The sequence below is a fragment of the Colius striatus genome, chromosome 10, assembly GCF_028858725.1.
Source record: "Colius striatus isolate bColStr4 chromosome 10, bColStr4.1.hap1, whole genome shotgun sequence".
NCBI lineage: Eukaryota > Metazoa > Chordata > Aves > Coliiformes > Coliidae > Colius > Colius striatus.
In genome coordinates this window covers 20484698-20512595 of record NC_084768.1, presented here as the reverse complement: position 1 = coordinate 20512595, position 27898 = coordinate 20484698, and the positions used below count along the sequence as shown (strand labels likewise).

Sequence of the window (27898 nt, the reverse complement as noted above, 5' to 3'; positions counted from 1 at the left end):
TGGGAATAATGCCATTGCTGTTGTGCTGTTTACACATGGAAAAGTCTCACTTTTTCCATGAGGCTTCTGTCAGGGGCTTCACGTGGAGGGAGTGGCCACAGACCTTTCTTGGGCTTTGCCGTGGCGCCAGCACAGCACAGCAAGAGAGAGTCGTGAGTTAATTTAAAAGGCTGCAAAATAATCCGGAATGGAGTGAGGTGAGTAATAATGAATGTGTACCTGTAGGCTGGCATCCCAGCTGTGCTGCTGTTTAGTCTTTTTCAGGTTCACATGGTGTTCAGAAATCAAAATGGGTGGAATTGTTTTAGGCAGCTTTGTGCCCTTCTTTAGCTGTAGTTTCAAGTGCAATGTAAAAGCTGAAATGAAATGCAAACTCAACCCAAACCCTTTAATATTGTAGGCATTAATAACCATCTCTTTGAGAAACAGAACAAATACATGGAACAAAATGAATTGGGAATATGCTTTTAAAGATACAGGGAGTGGCATTCCGCAGGTTGAGGAGCTATTGGCTGGCCTGCTCTTGACCCTTGATAGTTTTAGAGGTGAGGCTAATAAATAAGTTTTAACTTCTTTTCATGAGCTTTAAAGATCATCTAAGAACTTTGTGGAAGAAAATCCTTACGCAGCAGTTGTTGCACAGGAGCATGATTAGCTTTTTATCTGGCATGCAGCTGATTTGGCAGGGGCTGGAAGAGGGGAATTCAAGTATTTTCTGCTAATTTCTTTTTATTCCATAACAAAGCACTGAATACATTTGCGAAAGTTCCACCTGCTTTTGCAGCAACTTTGCTGTTCGTGCTTTCCCATAAGACTTGGAGAGCAGGGCAATAGTACTGCCATCCTCTATTATTTGTGCTTACAGTAAATAATTCAAGAGGCAGAGCTGGCACCTTAAAATGAAGTCTTTCCCATACGGTGGGCTACACATTTACAGGGAGGGGGAGCAGATAGCAGCGTCACCAGAATGCCTCTGCCTCAGCAATTCCTGTCCCTCTGACCTCTGCTACCGCTGGCAGAGAAACCTCCCCTTTCTCCAGCAGCATGGCATAAATGAGTTTACACTCTTCTTTCAAATCAGGGGAATGCTGTGCCCTGGGAGGATTTACCCATATAAGTACATGTGCTGTAAAGCACATCAAGCCCAGATTTTTCCACACATTTGGAGGATTATTTTTAGGAGAAACACAGGTGCATACACCCACTTATATGGGGAAGGAAAAAAAATAGGGCCATGTTATTTGACATTTTAAATAATAAAAATAAAACTTGGAGGAGCAATTGCTGAAGCATAGATGAGCCAGAGTCTGGCAACTGCCTTTCTCAAATGCCATGGGACAGTCCTACCAGCACTGGCTTAGCATTCAGCACCTACTTGGAATCCAAAACGACACCTAAAGATGTTCACCTTCTGTCATCTGAAACTGGAACAGAGATATGACTAAAATCGCAGCCTTCTCAAAGGCTGCAACAGCAGCACAGCAGTAAGTGCTTTGCTCCTTATTTCACTGGGATAACCTGAGGGATGGTTTTGGGATGAAGCTGGAACACAAAAAGTTCCATTTAAATATAAGGAAAAACTACTTTACTGTGGGGGTGAGAGAGCCCTGGCACAGGCTGTCCAAAGGGGTTGTGGAGTCTCCTTCCTTGGAGGTCTTCAAGACCCGCCTGGACGTGTTCCTATGTGACTTAATCTAGGTTGATCTGCTTCTGCAGAGGGACTAGATGATCCCTAAAGGTCCCTTCCAACCCCTACCATTCTATGATTCTCTGATTCTATGATGAGCAGCAGCAGGGCCATGAGTGCTGGGCACAGCTGTGCAGGGGGAACATCTGTTCTGATAGTCCCCATGTCCTTTTTTGGGTGAGAAGGGGTATGCTTTGGGATTCACAGCACTTAACCAGGTGTTTCTCACTTGCTGGTTGTGTACCAAACAGTTCTTACAGGTCATTACTGGGTAAGGGAATTGTGAAAAGAGTTCAATACTACTGTTATTTGTTCCCATTTGGGGGGAAAAAACCCTGTAAACTTATCTTGAAAGCTGCCAAATGCCATTCCAAATACTCTGAAAGGAGTTTTATCTTTCCTTATCTGAAGACTGCTGTGATCTTCCCAGATTCATTAATACTTGAAAGGCAAATCACAGAAAAAGCCTTTATGTTTCAGAAATGTGGTGGCAGGGGGGGAGCTTTGCTGGGGAAGATGCTGTGCATACCTCACATACATAACGCTTTCCTGTCTATCAGAAGATCCTATCCCCGTCAGATAGCAGCAAGACATTCCTGGGGGTGGAGTGAGAGGGAATTTATCTTGGGAGCAAACAGGATTTTTTTGCTTTGCTAAGCTAGCTGGTTTGCTCAGTTCAGGAATTTTCCATTCACCTCTATTATCCACCAGCATTATCCATCCAACAACCGTAATTAGGGCTACTTACCTTAATTAGTTAACAGTGTTCTGCAGCTCACCTGTCCTTCTGCTGTCTCTCTTCTGTCACCCTGACTGCTTGGTTGAACTACTTCTCCAAAAATTCCTGCTTTGGAGGTATGCTTTCAAAACTGTGCTGTGGAGGGGACTGTGTTCCTGTTGTTTGAGGAAGGCTGCTGCAAGGTAGATGTGGCGTTACACAGAGAAGCGCTGTTTGCTTTAAAGAAATATGAAGCTGCACTACAAGGGCTTTATTGTCTTTTGATGGGTTATTCATTGCTTCAGCACTCAGAAACCCTGGCTGAGGGGATGCTCTGTATTGAAATAATGGGAGGAGTGTGTAGTGTGGCCTGAGGAGGTGGTGGAGGGCATCTCTCAGCCTTTTCCCTTCCATCTCCTCTGCTGTGAGCACGCTGCCACTGTCTCTGGGTGAATGCATTTGCCTGAGTCTGGCTTGATACTCATAATTTTGTGTGCTGGTTCGGACTGTTAACAAGGATGTAGAAGGCAGGTTCATAGGGATTTGTGGACAGTTCAGTTCCATTAGCATGAAACAACGGCTGAAAACCATCCTTTTGAAAGATACACGTTAGCCAACATCAAAAATCCATTGTTGGTTCTTGCAATTGCTAGTTAGAACATGCCAAAATGACAAGCCCTCTGTTAAGAACCGATATGAGAAGAATTATTCAGCCAATAATGCTACTGTAATATGTAGATTTAGTGCTGTTAAATCAGCATAACCTTTCTGTTTAAGATGAAAAAAAGGAGAATGCAGTATAGGTTCTGGTCCATAATTCCTTATGAATAGAAATGCCTGTTGGCTAAATCAGGGGAGGGATTCAGAGAGCTGCAGCTGCAGAGTATGTCTGATAACTTGCATTCTCCCCCTCCTGCTCTTATTGCAGCATTGTTGGTCTCTCACTAACGTGTGAAGGTTTGTTGTTACCTCACCTGTTCTCCCCCTGCAGGACTGCTGTAATGTCAGCCCCTGTTGGGAGCCTCCGCAGCAGGTGCCAGCGGGGCGGGAGGGCTTGTGGGAAGGGCCTTCCTTCACCTCTTACAACAGGTGCCTTTGTCAGCACACCTGCGAGGCAGCCAAGGAGCAGCCAGCCGCTCCTCGCCTCTCGCTTGGAACTTTTGCTGCAAGAGAAAAACCCACCCACCCACCTCAGCCCGTGAGGCCACGAAAGCGAGGAGGGGAGCGCTCATTTAAAGCACTTTGGAACAAACCTGAGCGGGATTTAGCACAGAAGGTATGGCTTTTGTAGAGGTGCCAAGGGGAGCGAGCTGGTGAGCTGGATATCGCTTCAGGATCGGAATGTGAAGTATCTCTGCCCTGGGAACTGGTTGGGAAAAATCTGCAAGCCTTTGAAGAAAACATTTTAAAACTGCACTAAAGGTGCATTTCAAGGGGAAAAAAAAAATCTCTCCTGCAAGGGTTAAGCGTGATCAGAATCTGCTTTAGTCTCAAGGATTTAACCTCAAGTGCTGCATTTTCTGTTTGCCATAAGCCTATTAGAACTCTCTCTGTTTCCTAGCTATAACATGCGATTTTCCTCCCTATTTAAGTGCAAGAGAGATGTGGGGGTTTAATCCTATACGCTACTGCTGTTGCTCAAGTTTCCTATTCAAATTCAGGTAGCACCTGGTGCTATTTAGATACCTGTATAATCTTTGATAAATATACTCCAGGAGAAGTACAGGAAGAGGAGAGAAGCAAGGTGGGTCTGACCCTGTTTATTCTGGAAAGCGAGAGCATAAGCATATGATACTGGCAACCTGAACTGGAAGTATCTGCCAGATTTGCAGCATCCAGGACACGCTCTTTTTGGAGGTGAATGCTCAGCTGAAACAATTTATGTTTCTTGAACAGATATGGTTTTCCACCAGGAAGAACAAAAGGCTTCCAGAGAAAACAGAAATGCAGAGGATAAGTCTATGCAGAAATGCTGATTTGGTTAGGAGTTTTACCTTGCCTGAGCCTCCTGCAAGGAGTTTCTTTATGGCATATTTAGTTTGTTTCTTCAGATCACTTATTTTCTGGATTTGCAGTTTTGAGGATATTGATTTTTTTTAATGATTTTTGCAATTTTTTTCCTTATGTTCTTTTTTTCTCTATAAAGGAACTGGAGCAATTTGGAAGGCAGCTCTGCTGACTTGCAGACAAGAGATACCATATCACTTCTTGATTAAAAGCAAACTAGTCCCAGATTCAGGTTAAAAAACCCCTCTACTGTGGAAAGTTTCCATTGCATAAATAGATTTTATTTCACTTGTTGAGGTGTGAGTTTATTCAAGGAAGAGCTTAGAGCCTTCATGACATTGTGCATGGCTGTTGTACCCTGTATTACAAATGGAAACTGAAGGACTCTTGTTGGAAGATTGATGTTATCCTCTTCCTGCTAAAATCAAAGCATCTACCTGGCACCAAATGCAATTGAGGTCTGTGTAAAAGCGAAAGTGAGTGGTTTTAGAGATTTTAAAGGAGAGATTTAGAAACTCGTGGAAGATTCCAAGTATTGGCTGAAAGAAATTATCATTACATCTGTCTCTGGGAATTTATAAATAAGCCTGAAGAAGCAATCCATTGGAAAGTGAGTCTCTGCTAACAAGAATATCAGCTTTTGTGTGAGAAGAGTGGATATAAAGAATAAACAATTGCTACAAAGTTTGAAAACAGTGATTGCAATCCTGCTGTCAAGCGCTGACGGATCTTTTCTTGCTTAATACTAATCTGGTTTGGCTATTGCTTTTTCATCTTCCACCTTAATACTGGAATTCAAACAGGTTCCCTGGCTTTCACCAAACTTCAGCAAATACCTTTTGCAAGCGAGGTGTTGGGGAGTGTGAGCAGGTGTTTCATACCTGTTTCCTGGTAATAAAAGGCACCCTGGAGAGGAAAACCCCCACGGCAGCCGATCTGCTGGGTCGTATATTCTCTCGGGACACTCCTTCCTCATTAGTTTCTTCAAGTGGGTGTGAACAACTGACACGGAACTGAGCCAGGGTTCAGCCTTGGGTTGCCGACCTGCTCTGGCCGCTAACGGCAGCTTGCTGGCAAAATGATGGAAGAAATCTCCATAATGGTGGCTTACGATGCCCATGTTTTTAGCCAGCTGTGCGATGAAGACTTTCTGGCCAACCTGGTGGCAGTCAGCAAGCCCAAATCTGTGGTAGGTGTTGCTTTTGCTCCTTTGCTGGTAATGCTTAAAGGTATACTCTGCCCTGTAGTTAAGTCCTTCTACTGAAAGCTGTTTCTTATTTAGTTTCTCTCTTTACTACTTCTTTTTTTTCCCACGAATTTGCTGTCATGCATCATCAAAATTAAAATAACATATTTCAGAAGATATGATTAAAATAATATCGTTCTGGGATACTGTTAAGTTTAGAGGAACGTGATTTGCTCGGTAAGATAATAGTTACAACAAGAGATTTGAAATAATATTGCAATCATCATCGAACCAGCAAATGAGTGAACTTGTCTAACCATGGAATGGGCACTAAGTGATGTAAATGCTTTCTGTGACTTAGCATGTCACTTTTCAGTTCAGGCCAGATGCTCAGCATATGCCAAGGAGCTGGGGTGCAGGTCACTGTCATCACCAAACCTGAAACAATCTGCCTCTTTCGTGGGAATGGTGATCTAATGCTTCAATATGTTCTTCTGAAACCAGCATAAATATCTGTAAAAACTTTTTGGGTCCATGACTGCTTTCTACTTTCATAAATAGCATGTGTCTTTGTCAGTGACATGTATAGTGTGGTCATCTCCCTCCCTCATGGGAGGGTGCTCCCAGCACTTGGAAGGAGCTGCATTTGACTGAAGTTCGGTGCCAAAGATCATCTTTGGGTTCACATCGTACAGATGAGCCCATATGTGAGCCAGTCCACTGACACTGAGAAACAGTCAAAAGAAGTCTCTGAAAATTAAAATGCACATAGAGGTGTTGAGCTAAACTTGAAAGAAAATACAGGTGAAGTTTCAGTCCGAACGTGAATCAGGCTAATGATTTAGCCATCTAATGAGGCATTTGTGTTTGCAGATTTTGTCTGTACATGTATTTGTATCCAGGTAAGTTGCTAAGCTGTGACAAAAGGAGGTGTTCTAAGAAGAGGAGGAATTTAATTTATTGTTATCTTATGTAAAACCCCTCTGCACATGTTTCCTGCTTGGGTTTTTCTGCCTGACCATACTCAGGAAATCTCAGGGGCATGAATCCATCTTCTGCATCTCCCATAGACCTCTGGATCTAAACCAAGCCCCTTTATTACGATGCCTTTTTCTGTCCCTGGCCTTCTGTAGGCTAGAATTTACAAGGCCCATTAGCATAGTTAATAAATCTGGACATTTAGTATAGACAAAACAATGTTATTTTATATTATCTGATTGGAGATTGGGCTCCAAATAGGCTTCAACTTCACCAGCATATTCGGAGTTGCATCTTATTTCCATGATGGATAATTTAAATATGTACATTAATTTGTTGTCCAGCCACAACTTTTCCTCTTTTTCTGCTTTAGCTGGTTGCTATGGCACCATTTATTAATTCAACTAGAAGCCTAGAGTAGTAGCTTTACTTCAGACAGTTACCTGTGTTGCAGTAGCCAGGTGCCCATGGAGAAGGTACCTGCCAGGAGGAGCTGGGAGAGGCCCTTCTATTGAATTTTCCCAAGCAAATGATGATGACAATGGGGTGTCCTGGCTGCCTCCTGTCCTGAACTGCTTGCATATTCTACATCAAGTACTACAGTTGTTTAAAGTCAAATACATGTGATAAGAAAACATTTCATGAATGGCTTACTCTACAATTCAAATATTTGAAAAGTGCTGCTTAAATGGGCTGAGAGATGGACTCTTACTTTTCTATAGCTTCAGAGTGACAGTAACAGTGTGTTAAGTATCTCCAGATTCCTCCATATCACCTGGGAGTGACTGGAGGGGGGAGAAACTGGTGTCAGGAGCAGCACATTACAGCTCCAGCTGATTTTTACCACTCTGAAAATAAGATGAAATAACATTAAAAAAAGCGTGAAGCGACATTCTCTATGAAGTGCGTGCTTATCTCCTGGTAAAGAGAGAGACGTGCAACAGCTGTGGGAGGAAAATCATTATTACTGTTATTTATAAGATCTGAATGATTGACTTGAATGTAACACATGATCTTACCAACTGCTTTTTCCTGAATCAGAGAATATGAACATGTTCCACTGCATTATGTACTAGTAAATAAGTTAGGAAAGGTGGCTTTTGCAGGATTTGCATAAGAAATACTTAACTACTCTTTTAAATGGGTTTGAAGTATATTATCTAAGCAAATGTTGGTGCAAACAACCTGAGGAGGTTTGAGATGAAGCTTACCAGGCTTATGATAGGATTAGACAGTGCGTGGGAGCCTGCACTATGAAAGAATGGGACCTGATGACTCAGAAGGTTTCTTTCAGTTCTCCTGTTGCTGTGTTTAATCCTGGGACATGCTGCCAATCAGAATAAGTTGGGGCAAATCTTATAGACTTTGTACCGGTCATTTTACCAGATTACACAAAGGTACACACTGTACATAAAGTAACATTCTGCAGAAGGAATTTACAGAGTTTTTGTTTATTCTAAGGGTTCCTGTTACTAGCACAAGTATTTTTGCAATCTGTGATTCCTCTGTTTGCAAAATCCGGGTTTCTTGTATTTTTAAAGGAGTTTCTAGTGTGCTGCTCTGGGTGCAGAGAAAAGGTTTTAAAGTAATTCTTTAAAGGCTTTCATCCTGTGCTGCTGTTTGGATGGCAGGATGACTTTGTTATAGTTGCCAGGAGTCTGGCAACTGGTAACTCATTATAGTTCCTTTGTGTTGTGCAGTAGGTCAGGGCGCACAGGAGTCTCTCTGGTTAATACTGAAACCAAACCAGGCCTGGGTGATAGCCTTGTGGGTTGCTGATGCTTAAAGTCAGCCCTGCATAACCTTCTGACATGTGCAGTGCCACACAGGTAATGAACTTCATGAGGAGAATCAGAATTATCCACTGTTGTGCAGGTCCAATCAATTCTAGTCGTATCTTTCAATGGAAAAGGTGACTTTTGCAGTGCAAAGCATAGCAGTGTTTCTGTAGCGTGGCTTTGGTGCACAGAAAGGCTGGACAATTCAACAGGATGCACGTGATGTGAGATAAGGTTTTGTTAAATATGCTCTGAAGCGACACTCTACAACAGCAATCCTCCAGCATATATTTTAATAAAATTAGTCACATTGCAGTGTGACCATGACACATGGTTGTTTTGCTGTGTGGTCTTGCTTTTTGAGATTTTAAGTTATTCAGGAACTACTTTTCCCAGGCATGCAAAGCAGCATATAAAAGTGAACTGCAGGGTAGTTTGTGCAAGAATTCAGGAGCTTTCCTCTAAGGAATTTCAGTTCTCAACTTATCTGCAGAAAGCTTGGACCCAAAGGCTTATAAAAATGGCATACTGAGTGGTATAATCCTCTTAATCCAGAGCTGAAGGACATTCTTCTGGAAAGCTTCATTGTGTTTTCATTTGCCTGCCTGCCTTGTTGTGTTTAGCTCTCTGTTGGAGGAATTAGCAGCCATTCCATAGAAGTAATTTCTGGTTACACACTGGCAGACTCTGCCATGATGATTTCTAGGCTCTTGATTTCCCGTTGGAACCAAACTGAGGAGGTCCAGAGAGGACAGTGACCTGCAAAGTGGGTAAAAAACGGAGTGCCTGACAGGAGCACAGGGCATAGTGTTCAATGGGTTGATTTCTGACTGGCAGCAGACTAAATGTTTTTTGAGGACTGATAGTGAGGTTGATACTATTGAGCATCTTCAGTCCTACACACCAGAAGAGCATGCAACCTGTTTTTCAGGTGGCAAAAAGAGGAGGAGAAGTGGTGGATGTATGGGAAAGCAGGTCTGCTGATCAGAGAAATATCAGCTGGGGTGGGCTGATAAGAACTTCCTGAGGGTCAGCAAAGGCAAATGCAAAACCTTGGGTTCCTCCCTGTGTGTAGGAATAACTCCATCATCTGTGCAGACTGGGAATGAAATCTCTGATGGCATCAATGCAAAAAGGGAGCTGGGAGTCGTGGATGACAAGAGGAGGGAGCAGTGTGCCCCTGTAGTGCCAAGGGCTGGCTGTGCGTGAGGTGGTGTTGCCAGGAGCCCAGCCAGCATGTTGGGTGAAATGGCTGTTCCCTTCCATCCAGCAGTGTTGAGGCTGCATCTCACACACTGGGTCCTGTTTTGATCCCCCACTCCCAGATGAAAGGGATATTCAGAGCCAAGAGCAAGTCCAACAGAGGGCTGCTGGAAGGCAGGAGGTCAATGGCATGAGAGGGGGGTGAGAGTGTGGGGACAGCTTAGCCTGAAGAGAAAGCTCAGGAAGGATGTATTTGCAGTCTTCTGCCACCTAGAAGAAGGTCCTAGAGAGGATGGAGCCAAACTCTGCTCAGAGGTGCAGAGTGACAAGGCAGGAAGGAATGGTCATGATGTGCAGCAAAGTGAATTCTGCCTCAGCATGAGGGAAAGCTATTCTGCCCAGGGAGGCCCTGCCATCTCCATCCATGAGCAGCACGTTGAGGCAGCAGGTTGGTCTATATACTCACTGGAGAGCCCTTCCAATCTACATTTGAGTCACTATGAGTTTTTAATTCTGCCTCATGTAGAGTCTTGCAGTGAGGGAGAGCTGGCAGCATTTGAGCTTCTGAAGACCGTTTTTCCCTGGGTGTACTGCTGATGTACCCAGCCCTGCTCTCGGGTATTGCATCACTGCCAGTTGGTCTCATGCTTCTGTTGCTGTTCAATGCTTTGTGTTTGGCAGCATTGCTGCGTAGCCCGTGTTTGGCAACGAGGCTCAGTTGCACAGGGGTGGGAGAGGTGGTTCATACTGCCTACAGAGATTAAGGCTAGGCAGATCTTCATCTTTTAATTATCTAAGCATCCTCTTTCATCCAACTTCATTGCAGTAGCATATTTTTTAAATTAGAAACTATTACATGCTCTTCAGGAAAAGCATCCAGCTCTCATTTGTATGTAATGGGATGGGAAAGGTACCATTTTCCATGGCAATCTGCTAATCTGACACTGTTCAAAATATGTTTCTAATTTTTCATTCAGATTCATCCTGGTGTCAACTTCCCGTCTTGAATCTGGCATGGAGTTTTATGCCAGAGTACAGCATCCTGTGCCTTGGCTTATTTTATCCCCATGAAATTATTTACATGCTGTGACCAGCTTAGCTCTATGTGCCCTCTTGTACAAAATTTGGAGCTTGAGCTCTTATACCTCCTGCTCTGAAGCATTTACACCCTGCACAAAACAGTTCAGTGGCTCTGCTCTGCATTCTCTTCACTTTTTTATCCTACAGCTGCATCTCCCAGGACTGGATGCAGTATCTAGAATTGGCCTCAGTGACAATCCAGGGTTAAAGCCTGTCATCGTTACTGCTCTTTCTATCCATGTGTCATCTGCAAATTTTATTAGCAGGACTGTATTTTTTACTTCCAGGCACTGATGTAAGGTTTGATAGTGCTGAAGCTTTTATGAGTCCCAGAAGATGCCCTTTAGAATGTCACTAACGACGAATGAAAAATGTCATTGAATAATGATTCCCTTTGACAATGGCTTTTTGACCCATTTCCTAAGCTTGTTAATTCATGTTTTATGGCTATCAGATACTCTGCAGGGAGTTCTATCATGTGCTGGTGAATCCAGTGCTAGAGGAGACTGTTAAAATTGTAAAGCTACTTTTATCAATCAGGCCTGCAAATAAAGAGTAAGATGGGATGCTTAGTTTATGAAGTTGTGTTGATGTGGAACCAGTTACATTCCTACACTGGTTACTGGTTAGATCCTTGTCAGCTCTACAGAGTGTTTGTGGGTGTTTCTAGATTTCAGCTAACCAAAGTCATCCAGATGTTTTGCCTTTGGTTCTTAAATGTTGGTAATACAGGATGTTTTCTTGTCTAAATGAATCTCTGTTGTTTGATTTATTGAACATTACCACTGGTGGACCAGAGATCTCATCTGCTTGCTATGTCGGTACTTCTGCTCTGCATAAAAATCTGCAGCCTTGTTTCCAACAGAGCTGAGCCATTTTCTGGACAATTATGACTCACTGTAATTATTTTTAAGCTCTAATTATTAATGCATAAGAACAACACTTAGGTATCCTCTTGTTTTCAATATGCTCTGGAATCAACTCCAGCCTAACAAAGCTCAAGAAAGTATTAAAACTTCTTTCTCCTACAACTAACTTTAGTTCTTGTTGTCTTTGTTCCTAATTAACAACCTGTATTATTTTCTGTTTATTTTCTCTTTTCTTCACACTTAAAAACATTTCTTCTTGCTGCCCTCTTATTGCTATTGGATTAAGAAGGAATTTTTTAAGCAATGTCTCAAATAGACATGTTAGAAATAAGAACAGAATTTTTGTGATGAGACATTCAAAATATGATACACTTCAGTATTTTGGAGCTTCCTCATTATTCTCCTTAAGAATAATTCCAGGAAAATTGATAGAGGTTTTTCTGGGCACTGGAGAAACTCTGCTTCTGTCATTACTACAACCCCATTTGGGAGAACAAATTGGAAGTAAATTTCTTGACTTTATTGTTTCATTAGGTCCTTAGTTTTGATGACCTTGAATGTGTTGGATATAAGTGTGAACCTTTGCAATTAAAGAAGATGAGTTACTTTGTAAGGCCATATTTCAACATTTAACTGCAGAAATGGTTAAATTACAATAAAGCAATATTTATTTCTCTCCCCACAGGTGAGGTAGGTCAGGTGAGATTAAAGCAACCCCTTCAAGTCTGTTAGATACTGTAGTCGTCATATTAAGATGAGAAAGTGAAGTGGGTCAAATGAAAGATCTGATTCCTGAGCCTTCAGCTTTCTTGTCTTTTCTTGTAGCTTGCCATTAATACAATACATTACATTTTAGTAAAGCTATACACAAACCCCATAGCTGTATGTGTCATCATAGCAGGTGCAAAGTATGCATCTGTATTGGTGTTCTATTGGTGTCTCCAGGGTCAATATGTTCATTAACTTTGAAAGGAGTGTTAAATCTTGATGAAAGGGCAGATAATCTCTTCATAGAAGCCAGATTTCTTGATTAATAGATGTATTAGAGAGTTTGTGTAGGTGAATACATTAGTTAAAAATGTTCTCTCTTTTTTACCTACAACATTTTAATTCTTTTTAAATCCAATTCTCAGAAGAATTTAGTGTAAAGACAGTGCCAAGGTTGGAAACTGTAATTCAGTGTTTGTTATCTTGTTCAGTTTGTGCTTTCATGCACCATTCAATGTACCATTTTTTTCTTTATTGCTTCCTTCTAGCTGTGTCAACATGAACTTACCAAAAAAAACCCATCCCTCTTGTTGACAGGAACACTGGTTACACTGGTGGCTGAATCTTTAAAGCTGTAGGCTTGGTTTTTGTGCAAAGGCAAATCCATGTGGTTTGATTTCAGAGTAGCATGTTAGCTATGTCAAGACAAAGCTCTGGGCGAATATGAGGTGTTGTACTCTTGGTACAAGGTAGAGACACCAAAGTAATTCCAAGTTAGGATATCGTGGTGTAAGTAAGATATCACATTTGTCTGTCCTTAACCTCAGAGATCACAGATACTAAGTGCATAGGCAACAACATGCACACACAGATTGTCCATGCTCAGACTGAGCTTCCAGAGCAGGTCAGGCAACATGGGAACAGGTTAACAGGAACTCAGTTATCCCAAAACTAAGAGTCTTGTTGTGTGGAAAGTGGAATAGACAGACCTGGCACAGAGAGCCTAGGGGGTAAAAAAGAGGCTTGCTGGTATTCTACTGCTGCTGTGCTATTGCTTCTTCTGGAGGGTGAAAATGGTGGGAGACAGATGTTGCTGCCAGTATTAACTGGCTTCCTTTTCCACAAGAATTGGTGGTTCTCCCTCTGTGGGAGCTCTTTCTCTTGGCTTCTCAGCTGAAGTTGGCAGCAAGGCCAAATTAAATCTACCCTCAACCCCTCCTGTCTGATGCAAACTTCTTGCTTTATCAGTGCCCTAAGGTGCTCTTGAGATTAGTTGATGAGCCTGATGAGGGCTCACCTAGAAATCGTGGATGGGCACAGGTTTGCACATGGGTGAAGTGTTAGACTCAGCTGGTAGTGCTGGTGGTGATGGTGGGACCAGAGCTGTGAAAACTGCAGAAAGCTTAAAAAAAACAATCCCAAAGCAGCCTCATGTATTCAGGATTGCAAATTGGTACGCCTGCTTTCCATCTCCTGGGGCTGACATGCAGTGCTGCTGTGCCTTCCCATCCCCATGGATACTCTCCAGCAACTGCTTACACCACACTAATGTGGTGAGCTGAGTGGTGCTTTCAAACTCTCCTGGCCTGCCTTTCCTCCAGTTACCTGCCAGCTCCATGCCAGGGCATTTTGCAGGTACCACAGAGGCTGAAAGGTGCAAATGGGGCCAGACCTGAAGCCTCATTAAAGGCATGGAGGAATCCTCAGCAGATGAAGGATTGGAGAGGGAACAGAGCAGGGCAAGGATTAGTTACTGCACTGAAATGCTGTACTGTGCTTCCAGGAGCATTCTGATACCTCAGAAGCAAGCAATGTCCCTTTTGCATTTTCAAAGGGCTGAAGGAGTCTTGAAGCATGTTTTAAAGAATTTTTGGTTTAGGGTTTTAGCGGTTGTCTTTGTGGAGCAAGGAGAAAAAAAAGGCAAAGTTTTGGGAAAGATGTGGTAAATGTTGTGTTAGTTGTTGAAATACAGGTAAAAGTATTTGATATAACAGCAGGGATTGTGGAGCTCTAAATCTAAGTATATAATGGTTCAATTTTAATATAGAAGAGGTACTATTTTCTGCTAGTGGAGTAACACGCTAAAAAGTAATTGCTCTGAGCAGCTGCTGGGTTTGAAATATTTATAAATGTAATGAAAGGTGGTTTAGCATGAAGGACCTCACCACACATCAGAGGAGCCTGACAGTGATTTTAAAGATGCCAATTTCAAGTGTGACAGCATTGCAGTTTTCTTGATACTGTGACACAGAATTGATCTAAAATAACATTAACACCCAGAACTCAAAGAATACTGCCAGGTTCTTTACTGAGGAGTATAGATTACGTAGGCACGTGGTCAGAGCTGTGATCCCTCACGTGCACTCAGCCTCCATCTTGGACAACAGAAGTTTTTTCTCATCTCATGCTGGGTACGCGTTGGGACAGGAGAGATGTGGCTCAGTATGTCGGCAGAATCAGAAGATGATGTGATAAAAAGCTGCTTTCACCAGTCCCGTGGCAGGTATCAGAAGGGGATTTTTTAGCTGAAAGCTGTGGACTCTGTGGACTAAATATGTTCAATGTGCCAGGTTTTACAGCCTTGATAATGCCAGTATTTCTGACATGGTTACCAATCAGCTGCTAGCCTTGTGTGGGCAATTTTCCTTGAGAGTGATCATGTGATAGGTCTGTGTTAGTTTCTGGATAAACAAGGTTGGAAAGCAAACCCCAACACAGTGTAGCTAGAACCTGTTTATTTTTGCTAATGATGCAAGAAAATCACTGGGGGGAATGGTGGTGAAGACTGTATTTTTCTTCCTGCTTGCCCTTCTCTCCCCTCTTGCTGTGATGTCAAGAAATGCAACCAAAGCTCTAAGATTGTTGTGGGCAGAGGTTCAATCCTGATCAAAATAAACGATGGACCTGAGTGGGGGAGAGCTGAGGGTGGGGTTTTACATAGTCATCAAGCAGCTGTATAAAGCCTTTAGCCCCACATGCTGTATACCAAGAGGTGTACATATGTATGACAGACAAGATCACTAGGAACTGTTAATGTTACGAAGTACAAACCAATGTGTAAATTCTGCTGCTGTGTGCAGTAACTGTGTTATCCACAGCAGGGCTTTGTCCCAGAAGGCTGGTCAGTGTTGGTTTCCCCCAGTTACTGGATCTTAATTTGTAGCCTTGGAATGTATATGTAGTTTCATTTAGCCTATATAAAGTTTTTTGGTAGCAGTTCTCATTGTTCAGGCATCCTCTATGTTGGATAATAAAAATAACTTTTATGCAGGTACTTTCTATCTAGAATATTGCACATATTGGTATCCCTAACCACAGTATTGCTGTTGACCAGAGACAACTGAAATGCAAAATGGAGGCTTGCTGACAAAGGGGATATAGCAATTTCTTTTCAATGTGCATCTCAGTGTACGGGAGAGGATGTGTTTTTTTGTCTGGATAAGGTGCTAGACATCAGCTGCAAGAGTATAAAATAACCAGCCATTTCCAAGCACAGCTTTTAAGCCACTCAGGATGCCTCTATTTTGTTTGTTGAAACAAGTAAGAGTTGAAGTGGATAATAAGCCCTCCACAGCTCAAGTGAAAATGAATTTTTGAATGCTGAAAAGTAATTTGGAAGACTGAAGAATGTCTGCCACAAGGAAGAGCGTCCTTTCCTTGAACATCCTAGGTGCAGGTTCTGCTGCAGTCAATGTATGTGCTTCTCTAACACAAGCACTGTGGTGAGTGCAAAAGTACATGTATGGTATTCAGATGAATACAGTTCAGAGAATCTGGATTTTATTCTCTCTTCCTGTGTTGCTGCTGTTTTGCTAGATGATATTCAGTGATATTCAGGCTTACTGAATATCTCTTGTTCTCAGCTCACTCTTTTATACTTAGTTAACTGCATTGCTAACTGAGCAGATCTTTAAACAGCAGGGCTATGGAAGGATAAGATGTTATGCCTGGCTCAGCGGGTTTAGATGAATGGAAATGTAGAGATTAAAATCTGACAGAAGGATCTGGTGTTGGAAATCATCCAGCGTCACTGACTCGGGCCACTGCCACTCTGAATCACAGTGAATTGTGCAGATGCTTCATAAGTGCTGCAACCTGCCTTTCGCTTCTTGTTACAGATTCCTCTGTGGGTCTCATATTTTGATAATGGACTGATGTGGAAATATTCAATAAAAATATAACTTCACAGTGAAACTGGTTTTCTTTGCCTCTAGTTGGCTTTCAAATTGGATCGGTGGTGTTATGAAGACTCTTCAGGAGATCTTACACCTACAGAGCTGGCAACGAGGTGACTTGTAGAAGGAAAAAAAAATCTGCCTCTGCAAGGAAGGGATACTTGGGTGTGCTAGTGCAGAGAAAGCTTCCTTGCTGATGTAAAAAGAGCATTTCTGAGTTATTTTTTCCAGACACCAGGTGGAGAGACATTCTGCTCTGCAGCAGACATTCAGACAGGCATGCATTAAGCAGACAACCTCTCCAACACAGCATACGTTTCCAAGGAATTTGAGGGAACATCTCCTTCCTGTTGAAGAGGATGAAATAGCATCTGACATTCAGGGATTTCACTGTGCTGCATACAACATGTGAGCTCTGGCACAGCAATGGCACTAAGGACCTCCCTTTATCCACAAAGCTGAAAGGTGGCTCATCAGCCCAAGCACCGTGGGCTTTGTGCCGCACACTTGCCCAAAAGCCAGGCAGTGATGAGGAGAGTGGGAGAATGTCTGGGTCCAGAATGTGATGCTGTAGCTCGGTGAAACACTCGTAAGGGCCGTTCCCCTTGATTTCAAACTCGTGGAGAAACTGGTTGTTATCAGCGATCCCTTCACCACGTGGTGACAGAAGGTGACATAGGGATTCTTCATGCATGTTCCAGCCTGTGAATTTTAGGTAGCAGCTGACACATTTTTTTTTCTGCAAATGAATGCCACATTTTCTTCAGACTATTCAGCACAAATAGGCTTCTGTGAGAAATTCTGATTTGTCCTTTTCCCTCTCAGCTTTCCTACTTGTGGCTAATGTGTCATTGGAGATACAGTTTTTCAGATTGTATTGCATAATACCTAGATAGGACATCCCACTCGCTCCCTTTGAAGCCTAATCCGAGAGATCAGTCTGTTGTGTCAACATGTTCCTGTGGGTTGTGTTCTTTCTTTTCCATCACTGCATCCTCTCAAAGGAAAAATGAACTGCTTATCTCCTTCTGAATCTTATTCCCAGTGACAGACAGTGCAAGATTCATCTTTGTGCCTTTTGACAGCTGCATTTTAAGAAAAGCACAATACAGTTATGCATAATAATGACTGCACAGACCAGTGGAGCACTGAGTTCATTTCTTTCTATGTTTTTGTTACATTAAAGCCTTAATTTGGCCTAGTAAAGTGTTTAAATGATGCTATATTATCCTTCCTTGAACCCAGATAAAGTGGCTTTCACATATGAAGTATTACCTAGAACAATTTGGTACCCCAGCTTTGAGTGTGACCTAAAACAATGCATGTGGCCTGGAATTTGTTGCCACTACTCTGCTAAAGTTGTTGCAAGCTTACAGTCTTCATGTGGCCTTTTGAGATTAACTTGCTTTTAATATTGTTTTGAATCATAATGTGAAGAAAATTAAGTACACAGAAACGTAAATGGGATCACCTCAAGAGGAGCAGAGGTGGAGGTGTTTGTGAGGGCCTCCCACAGCTGGTGCCACTGGCTGGGCAAAGGGCTGAGCCCAGCTGAGTGGGCTCCGGCTGCTCCCCTCAGCACCAGGATGCACTCATAGCTATCCTGTCTGCTTGGGAATGGTTCTGCTTTGCAGCAGGGGGAAAGTCTGGGCCTAAGATGAGGGTTGCAGTCTGAGATGTGCGTGATGGATGGGTGGAAGGGAAGCTGGGCTGCAGCCAGTGGCTGTGGTTGCTTTCGCTGCTCGCCCAGAGCCAGCTTGGGAGTCTCCCTGATCAGTCATCAGCACAGAGGGTAACTTGGAGGGATCCAAATCCTTCACCTCGGTCATGAAATACTAAGCAAATCCCTCACCAGTGAAGTGGAAAATTAAGTCACCTGCCTCAGAGTGGAAAAGGAAAGCATTGCACATTTTGTTAATGGGTTTTTTTCCTTTTTTTCCTTCCCTGTTGAGGTGTGAACTAGAAAGGAAAAAACATTAAAGAGTGTAGAGATCACAGAATGTTGGTTATATCGTTAGTGTCACGAGACAGTATGTTTTTGGAGTGTTTATGCAGTGCTAGATAGAGAAACGAAGTAGAAATCTGGGAAAGAGATACTCTGCTGAATCTAATGGCGGTGCTGGAAATTACAAATTGGGTAATAGGATTTTTTCTGTCTGGATCAGCTCTTCAGTACATTCAGGAAATCACTTTACATCTCTGCTTCCATTTCCTTGGCTGTCAAATGAACATAATGATAGCTACCTCCTCTGAGTGTGCTTCATTAGAGCAATAAAACATTTCAGAGGAAGGAGTCATAGACATGTGATTTATTAATCCAGCAAGGTCAGGCTGAACTGACTGTAAAGAGCTAAAGAAATGGCAGAATGAGGGAGAAGTCTCCTGGAACTGAGTGGCTGCTCATGCTCAGCAGGCTGCCCCTGCCCAGGACTGACAGAGAAGGTGAAGCAGATCTTCCCAGTCCTGTCTGAACAGTGGGGCAGCTAAAAGCAAAGTATTTCTGTTTCTCACCTGCCACATACACCCTGCTGCCATCAGTCCTTCGGGCATTCAGTGCAGCAGTCGGTTGGATTTTTTCAGAAGGTTCTGCTTGTTGTGTTCTGCACAGGTGTTTTATTATGACACTGTGTGGCTTTTCCTCTACGTACAACTAGTTGTGATGTGATTTTATGCTGGAACGCAGTAAAATAAAACAAGGGGATAAGATACTGAGATAAACAGATGAGAAATGTTTGTAAACCATAAGAGTCTACCAAATCTGATAGCCATCTGTTCTAGCCCATAGACTTCATGGTGCTAAAGAAAGAGCTCCTCAATATTGCAGAAGCTTTAACAGAGATTTATGAGAATGCTTTGTTCAGGAGCAGTACATGAAGACTAAAGCACAGCTAGCACTATGCGCTTGCTTATGAAAGGGCTTACAGAGAACTCTCACGTTGAATTTACAAACTGTTCCGAGGAATTAAATTGGGGAATATGGAAATGGGCTTTATTTTTTTTCCCACTTATTAATGTGGAAAAAGAAAGTGCTGTAATAAATGTTGCAGCTCTGTTGAGTAACATGGCTGAACAGACAGTAACAGTGAAGCATAGTCCCTGCCAAAATTCCTAAGCATACCTGCTTAGGTTTCCATTTTATAAGTGGATTAGTATGGACTGGTTTTTTTACTAGCAATTCCTCCCCCCAGCCCCTTGAGATAGACTTCCACTGCATTTAGGTCCTGCTTTCCAATTAAGACAGGGTTGTAACATAAATAGATTCCAACACACACAAGTGCCCATATTCTTTCAGAAAGTGCAGAAACTGCTTTCTGTGTTACAACAGAATTCTTACACCCTGATGCTTATATCCTTTGTGATTCGTCCCTGTTGCACGTGTTGTTTGCTGTCAATATTGCTAAGAAAGTGCTTGCTTGTTGGAGAGCATGTCAGGCACATGGACTACCCTTCATCCATGGCCATGGAGAGCCTCTGCAGTGGTGAGAGGGGGCCACAGAGGACCCAAGAGTGCTCCTACTCAAGCCTTGAATTAACATTTAAGAAAGTTAAGGAGAAGGTGGAGCTAAGAACAGTTGGTGGAAGAGTAACCAGACATTAAGAAATGTTTGTGAATTGTCAGCAACTGGAAACAGGGATTGTGGAGACAGTGGAGGGCAGAGTTAAATGAAATGACTGACTGTTGTTCTCCCCTGCCCATAATACAGTTCTTAATCTGATGTATTCAGATTAGTTTCTAGTGTTTTTGAGGCAACTGCTTAAGGGCCAAATAGATTCTGTGCAAGTTAAACTCTGTCTCATCTCGAGAGAGAATAGAAGGTGAAACCAAAGGAACAAAGCTGTTCTTGGGCAGCTTAAAAAATCCCCGTTTGAAAACCGAGCAAGGAGAGCTGCGTGCTGCTGGCTGTGGCACGTGAGGTTGTGTTGCTAAGGAGCAGCAGTCATCTCTTCACACACTGCCTCAGCCTGGGGAGGGAGAGCTGTGGCACAGTGCTGGGTGTAGGCATTTGGGTCACAGTGGTGCTTTAGATCCCATTTGATCTCTCAGGTCATTATGCTCTATTTTGCCTCTCTCTGGATCATAGAGAGAAGTACGATTTTTGTTCACAAATCATTTGAGCAAATCTTGTGCTTGAAGGGAAAAGGGGGATAAATGCTGAAGCTGCTGGTGGGTTGCTGTAGTGGTCAGCAGAGCTGTCCCCAGCACCACTTGTGTTAGCACAAGGGCCCCTCCTGCATGTGAGGGAACTGCTCAGGGGGAAAAAGGATTGTGGCGCTCTAATTTTTACCTTTGATTTCCACTCTTTTTTTTTCCCTATTAACACACACAAACATCTATCTTGTGTCTCCTGTTCCTTCAGACAGCGGGGTTCTCACTGAAGTACTCATGGCTCTGTGGATGGGAGGCTTGGTTCTTAGGTGTACTTGAAAGGTTTCGGTGAAAAGCATAAAAATTCAGGACAGTCTTTGGTTGAATAGATAATCTTCTAAGTTATGCCTATGTTACACCTTTTTTCTGTACTGTACCAAAATGTCTCCCTCATATTTATCTTCATTTTCTGCTGGTATCGGAGCACAAAACCCTGCAACAGCACAGAACTGGGTTTGGAGGGTGTCCTCCCAGCACACTAAACCCTGCAACAGCACAGAACTGGGTTTGGAGGGTGTCCTCCCAGCACACTAAACCCTGCAACAGCACAGAACTGGGTTTGGAGGGTGTCCTCCCAGCACACTAAACCCTCCAACAGCACAGAACTGGGTTTGGAGGGTGTCCTCCCAGCACCCAGCCTTGGAGCCTTGCTCTGTTTCTTGGAATAGGTCCCAGTAAGCATCGTGGAGGGAGGGAACAGACCAGGCTTTCACTCTGGGATTGCTTTGCTTCTTTTAGGATACTGTAGGAAAATGATTTCTTATTCTTGAATATTAAGTAGTCGTAACAGTTTCAAGCCACGAGCGAAGACCAAGTGGGCTGGGTTTGCATCCTGGGTGTTGTTCTGTGTTTTGCACTACTGTCATCCAACCAAAATTCTCTTGTATGTTTGTCCAAAGGGCCTCATGCTTTTGTGTTTACCCTATTCTCTTTCCTTCCTTTATGGGGATTGGTTTAAGATTTCACCAGTAGTTGTGGGCATTAGGGCTGCTTTGTTAGCGCTTCCTGTGTTTTGCAGGGGGCAAATCTGTGCTTTGCAGATTGAGTTGCACGTTTTCTCCCTGCACCTCCCAGCGGCCTCTGCAGTGACAGTGAGGACATGCTTGATCCCTTCTCATCCTGCAGAGGGAGGTGGTACTGGTCTGAAAACCAATAAAGGGAAAACAACACCAAACTACATGCAAACACATATCTCTGCTCAGTGGCAGCAATTTTTCACCCTAAGGCAAGGTGACAGTGGCACGTCCTCACACCAAGAGCCAGCTAGACACAATAAATACAGGCAGAGGAATGGACAGAGAGGTAATGAGCCCAGGGACTGCCTACATTTCCTGATACCTGGTGTTAGGGGTTTCCCTGGCAGGCACTCAGCAGGGCTGTGAGGGCAGAGCAGTGCCATCACAGGTCTCCAGAGAAGGACTGGATCACTCCTATAGCACTGTGAGCCCACTTAAAGGTGACAGTAAAGCAGAGGGTCTCCACATGCTTTTTGAAAGCACGCGAGTGGTTTTTGGGTACCATCTTTTAAGTTGAAGCGGCATTTTGCCAGAATGGAGGTGACTGGGACTTGACCTTTCTGTGTGGTTGTTTACCGGATCTGCTTGTGGTTCCTGTGTGGCTGCCTCACTGTTTCCCTGCTGCGGCTGGAAGCGAGCACTGCAGCGTCTCCACTTTTGCCTAGGAGCAGTCTGATGCCAGGCTGCACGAGAGCGGTGGTCACAAGCTGTAATTTAGACATTCATACCCTTCTAGTAATAAAAACCATTACTCAGAGGAATCGTTTGGTCCTTTCGTATGAACATTCCTGTCTTCCAGTCTCACTTGTAACAATTTCCTGTTCTGGTGAATCCTACCTATCAAAGCACATTTTCCTCTCTCCCATTCTCTCACTTCTTGTTACTCATGATTTTTTATTTTTTGCTTGATGTTACTCGTAATGAAATGTCTTTGCTTCACTTTATTTTCCTTTAAACATTTGAATAATTAACAGCAGTAGGCACAGATTTCTGTTGATGTGCAGTGTGTCAGTAAGCAATTGACATGGCTTGCTGAGTAGGGAAAAGGGGGGCAACAGGGAGTGACTTCATTTGGCAGCAGCTTTCCAGCGCTTGCTTGGCTTCCTGTTTGCAAGGAGAGTTTTCAGTCAGCCTTTGCGCTGTTCCTCTAATCTCTAAATGCATGTTTTCCAAATCTGTTCCACAGGTGCCAACAAAAAAGCTGAAGAAATATGAGAGAGAGTACCAAACCATGCGGGAGAGTCAGCTGCAGCAGGAGGACCCTATGGACAGATACAAGGTACGGGAGGTATATAGGAGCCTGTTTCTTTACCCAAGGGCCTTGAGGAGTGAGCCAGTTACAGTGCAGCACTCACCACTCAGGGATGTGCCAGAGCTGACTGTAGGGAAGTGAAGTGGCAGGTGACACTCATCCCCTTTCTCAGACAAGCAAAGTGGCAGGTGACATTCATCCCCGTTCGCAGACAAGCACTTTGAACATGTGGACTAAGTGTTTTTGCCAGGAATATTTCAGTCACAAATTGTAACTCTCAAGACATCTGCAAGTAGCTACATGTAATATTTTTCTTCTTTCAGTTTATATGTTTGTAGGTAACTCTCCTGCTGTTGCACTTTTACGGGAGATCTTCATGAGACGCAGAAACAAAGGGTGATTCTCAGCTACAGACACAAAAAGGAGAAAATACACATTGTTCTAGCACGAGCTGTGTGCAGTGGCATCCACAGAGACTTTTGGAAGATGAACTCTTCCTTGACTGATACGATCCTTGTTATTCATCTCTGTCTATACCGAGTGTTAGTAGTTTTTTGATAATATAATGCCTACTGTGGTTGGGCCCAGAGCCGTCCTGCGGCCCCCAAGGTACTACTGCAATAGAATTAATAGTGATAAATATCCTGCTTCAAAGCAGCAGAGAAGTGAAGGTTCAGTTATGGATACGACAGCTTGATAGTTCACCAAAAAAGAACATTTTGGATCACCGTTGCTTGTCTTTCCAGTGTATTTGCTTTTATTGTCACTGCTACATTCTGTTGCCATAGATTTTTGTGTGGTGGAGGCTCTGCCTCTAGAAATATATTTCACGTAGCGTTCAGGATCCATTTATTGCTTACTCTGTTTTGAAAAATCCAGTTTTCTTTAGGTGAAGCTGCCAGAGATGAAACACTTGGGTGCCCATTGCCCGGGTTACCTGGGAACTGACACTGTTACATATTCCTATTCTGCTGTTCTTCATTGTACCTTCATATGTTAAGTTGGTGTGGAGTCTCCTAGGAGTGTGGAGTAGTAGTTAATCACACAGGGTACAACAGGTTTGTGTGGTCCATAAGGAAAGCTGGAGGTGCAGCATGTCCAGAAAGCCACAGTATGAAAATGTGGTGACAGACTATGCCCAGATGGAGTTACGGGTACAGATGAAGGAAAACTTTTAGGTTTTTTTAAAGAAAAAGTATTTACCTGTGAAAAGTTGCATTTTGAAATGTCAAAGGGCGCAGATTTGATTATTTGTGAGAGCTGGGCCTGCTGTGGCAGCCAAGAACCACTGGTGAGTATGACCTATTTTAAAAACCCCACAACTTCCTTCTGACTAAATGTTTCCAGTGGTGCACTTACAGTACTGTGGAATTAAAATAGACTTAGCAAATAAGTAAGGTCCCTTTAAAGCTTTGCAGAAGCATATTAACTGGTTAATCTTGGGCGATGGACAGAGAAGAGCACAATCTCCAAGCTGCAAGTGAGGATATAGGAAGTGACTCTCTGGCCACTGTTTATGTGAGTCGCTATCACAGTGAGATCACAGACTGGGGTTTTGGGTTGTGTTTTTGCAATGCACTGTGTGATTGGCTGTTATTAAACCCGATTGAGTCTGATCCTCTTAGTAATGCTGGGATTAGAGTCCCTGTAACTGGTTAGTTGCACATTGAGTTCAAAGTTTATAAACATTCTTCAGCTGATGGGTGTCCTGGAGAAGTGCTTGTGAGTGCTCTCTGTTCCTTGTCTTGCTTATTGGATGTTATTGATGTGTCAAGCTGAGGCTGGTAGGAATCAACATTTCGAGAGTGTTTCCAAAGGGCAGCATGAGACACAAACTGTGGATCCTCATGGGCAGAAATAGGACAGCTAACTTCGCTTGTCCCTTAAGTGATCATGTTGCAGCCTGTGTGTTTAGAAATGTGTTTTATTTGGGCAGCATCAGTGCTAGACTCTGCCTAGCGGTGCTTGGTCTGGGAAAGGGCTGTGGCTACACTGCTGACCAGTGTTGTAGTGTGGTTGTTAGCTCCCTCCAGCCCCGTGTGTTCTCCAGGGGGGCTGTGCCCTGAAGACCTGCATCATTGGCATTTTTACAGTTTCCCTTCCCAGAATAAAATGAAATCTTGGTTACTGCCCAGGAGTGGGGTGTTTTTTGGATGGGATCGCTGGACTGGGGATCCCTGCAGAATCTTCCTCTTTTAGGTCAAGAAGGCTTTCAGTCTGTTGATAGTTTTTAGTTACAGGTGTTAGGGTTTTTGTTGTTTGCAATGTGTTGCAGTTTTTAATCCCAACAGGAATTTGTCAGCACCACAGAGACACTGTGTTGGCAGTGATGAAGGATGGCTTGTAACCTGCCTGTAACCTGGCCCTCAGTAGAGCTGTCCTGATGGACTGTTGAGAGTAGGAGACATGCTGTGCATTGTGCTGGGGTGGGAGCAGCTGTAGTGCACTGCCTCCTCCTCCTCCCAGTCCACTCAGTGCAGAGGCGGCTCAGGGGAGCGGGCCCAGCTATTGCCTGTGGATCTAACCTCCTGGGCATCCAGTGGAGCCCAGGACCCAGCCAGGGCAGCGTGAGGACATGGCACACTTCTGCCTGTCCTCCCCAGCACTGAGGCCTAGTGTGCTGCCCAGCATGAAGCCCCTGTGCATCATCACCAGGACAAAGGGCAGCCAGGCACCCACGGACCCTCTGTAGCCTCCAGACAAGGGCTGGCTTTGCAGTGGCTGCCCTGCCTTAACCACTCACTTGACAGGTTAAATTCCCGTGCCACTGGAGTTCCAGCCCAGCCCCTGTTTTACGTGTTGATGGTGGTTCAACTTGCCAAAAGGACAGCATTAAATAGTGCCATTATAGTGAATGGGGTTTTTTTTCCTTCTATATTTACAAGTATTATTTAGGAAAAGTGGATTTTTTTATGGGCACCTTTCATTTGCTTTTTTCCATTGCATGTAACATTATCACTCACATTTTTGTCAAGTACAAAAGTATGTTCTAAATTGCTGTTTATCACTAAGCGTCATGACTTGGTTAAATTACAAATTCCCTAGAGAAGCCAGGCAGAAGAGTGAGTTGCATGTGCAGAAAAAATAGCAATGTAGTTCAGATCGATATTTTTCTATATATTTTATATATATGTATATTATGAGGGTTTTTCCTGTGTTTGAGAACACCTCATGTAACAGGATTTCAGCTGACTTGCTGAGAAAATGCTGCAGTTGGGTTTGGGACTGCTTGGCCTAACATAAAGAGGATATAAGCAGAGGAAGGAAGGCTGGTGTTCCACAAGCAGACCCTGCTTGTACACATAGTTGGGTTCTGAGGGTAGAAAGGCCTTTTCCTGTGTAGGCCTGATTGTGCAACAAAGTTGTCTCTCTGAATAAATGTTTCATTTGGACATAATAGCCTTTTGAATGTTTGAAGTGGAAGCAAAAATTAACACACTGGTAATTTTTACTCAGAGTTGTGGTAACTGAATGGTAACTGTCATGAGAAAAACTGTAAGATAACGCTTGACGTGGGTCGTTGTTTGTTTGTACGTTCTTTAAAAGTGTGCTGGGGTGCTTTTGGGAATGCTTCGTCAGAGTCAACAGACAGAAAACACAGACCACCTCCAGGAGCATCTGCCATGCTTCCCATATGAGGTTTTCTGGGATAGTTTGCTGTAAAAGCCTTTTGGGTTTCTGGGTGGAGGTTCACAGGGTTTCCTTCGGTGCTCCTCTGCAATCAAGAGCCCTTTCTGAGGGGCTTAGGAAGACTTTGGTTTACTCACATCCAGAAAAGTGAATTTTAACCCATGTTTTCATTCCACCCTTGAGGATCTGTTTGTGCCCAGAGATCTGGGGTTTGGGTGTTGGCTCATCAGAAAATGTGATGCTGAATTGCTTAACAAGGTTTGTGACTCGTCCCACCCCACTTGAGTAGCAGCACAGAGAGGATGCATCATCACCACTAATCTTGGTAGGAGTTGCTCCTTGGGGCCCGCTGGAAGGGAGCAGGGGGTGGAGTTCAGCCTTCCTGAGCTGAGGCTTTCACATTTGCCTTTTTCTTCCTGTCCTGTGTGTGATGGAAGCTGGATTTTATCCCCTTTAAAACTCAGAACCAAAAATCCACTGAAGAATCAGAAACATTTTTTCCAGGGGAGGAGCTGTCTTTGCTGGTATTAAAAATTATTTTATATCCTGTTTTCACTGTCTGTACACCCATGGTTGAAAGCAGTATTTGGTCTGTGACTTTACAGGAGGTAAGTTTATTTGTGTCTGTATGTTTCAGCAGTGTTTGTCCCTTTTGGAAATGCAGTATCCTCCTTTTAAAAGCTAACTAGGGTTCACCAGCTGCCTTTTGTAACCAGGAGGAATTTGGGACTATAGACACTGAGCAGTGCTGGAGAGAAGGAAATTGTTGTCATAGTCAGTACAGTGTCAATGGTGTAGAGAAAAAGCAGGAAGCTGTCTATTTACAACAAGGGCAACAAGCAGGTCTGACGAGTTGGCTTATGCCAGGTTACAAAATGCTGTTTGTGGTGTGAGTCCTGCTGCAGCAAACCAGCTCCATCTGTTGAACTTCATACCATTGTAAGTGGTATTTTATAAAACCCTGGGAGTATTTCAGAGCCCTTGAGCTGAGCTTGCTGCATATGAAAAGCACCATTTGCTATTTTTGTTTTTACTATGTAACGTTAGGTTTTATTTAGACTGAAGCAGGGTGAGAGTTTCCTCCCGGGGAAGGAGGCAGTTTGTCACTGCTAGGACTGGGGGGAGGAGCTGGAGAAGACAAACTGCCTAATCGAGCACACTGCCCTGTGGGAAGGAAGAGTACAGGTGGCCCTGTAGGAGACTTTCAGCTCAAAATTAAGTGTGATGAATGAGATAAAAACAGCTCTTAGCTATTGACTGGATGACCAAGGTAAGAGATCTTTAACTTCCTAATCCATGGCATGTAAATCATAGTTTAAGAGGAGGATAGCGCATTTCCAACCACCAGGCTTGCTTGCCCACCTGCCTGCGAATGCAAAGCAGGAACTTGAACTTCACCTTGTGTGGCTTGCTTTGCAGACACTGAAGCTTTTGGCAAAAGCAGAGCAAAAATGTTAAAGCAAA

The 27898-nt window shown here is 43.4% G+C and overlaps 1 protein-coding gene across 11 annotated transcripts in view; it reads left to right on the top strand.

Moving 5' to 3' along the window:
* Nucleotides 1-27898, top strand: part of RABGAP1L (RAB GTPase activating protein 1 like) — a 257389-nt gene that overhangs the window by 218243 nt on the left and 11248 nt on the right. For 8 of the 11 annotated variants that reach the window (XM_062004315.1, XM_062004314.1, XM_062004312.1 and 5 more), the window contains one exon: nucleotides 22739-22831. In XM_062004315.1, the coding sequence (XP_061860299.1) occupies nucleotides 22739-22831 (93 nt within the window). Of the gene's footprint in view, nucleotides 1-3542; nucleotides 3682-4551; nucleotides 5602-22738; nucleotides 22832-23127; nucleotides 27043-27898 lie in introns of those variants that run through there. The other 3 variants (XM_062004321.1, XM_062004319.1, XM_062004322.1) reach the window with 3 other exon arrangements.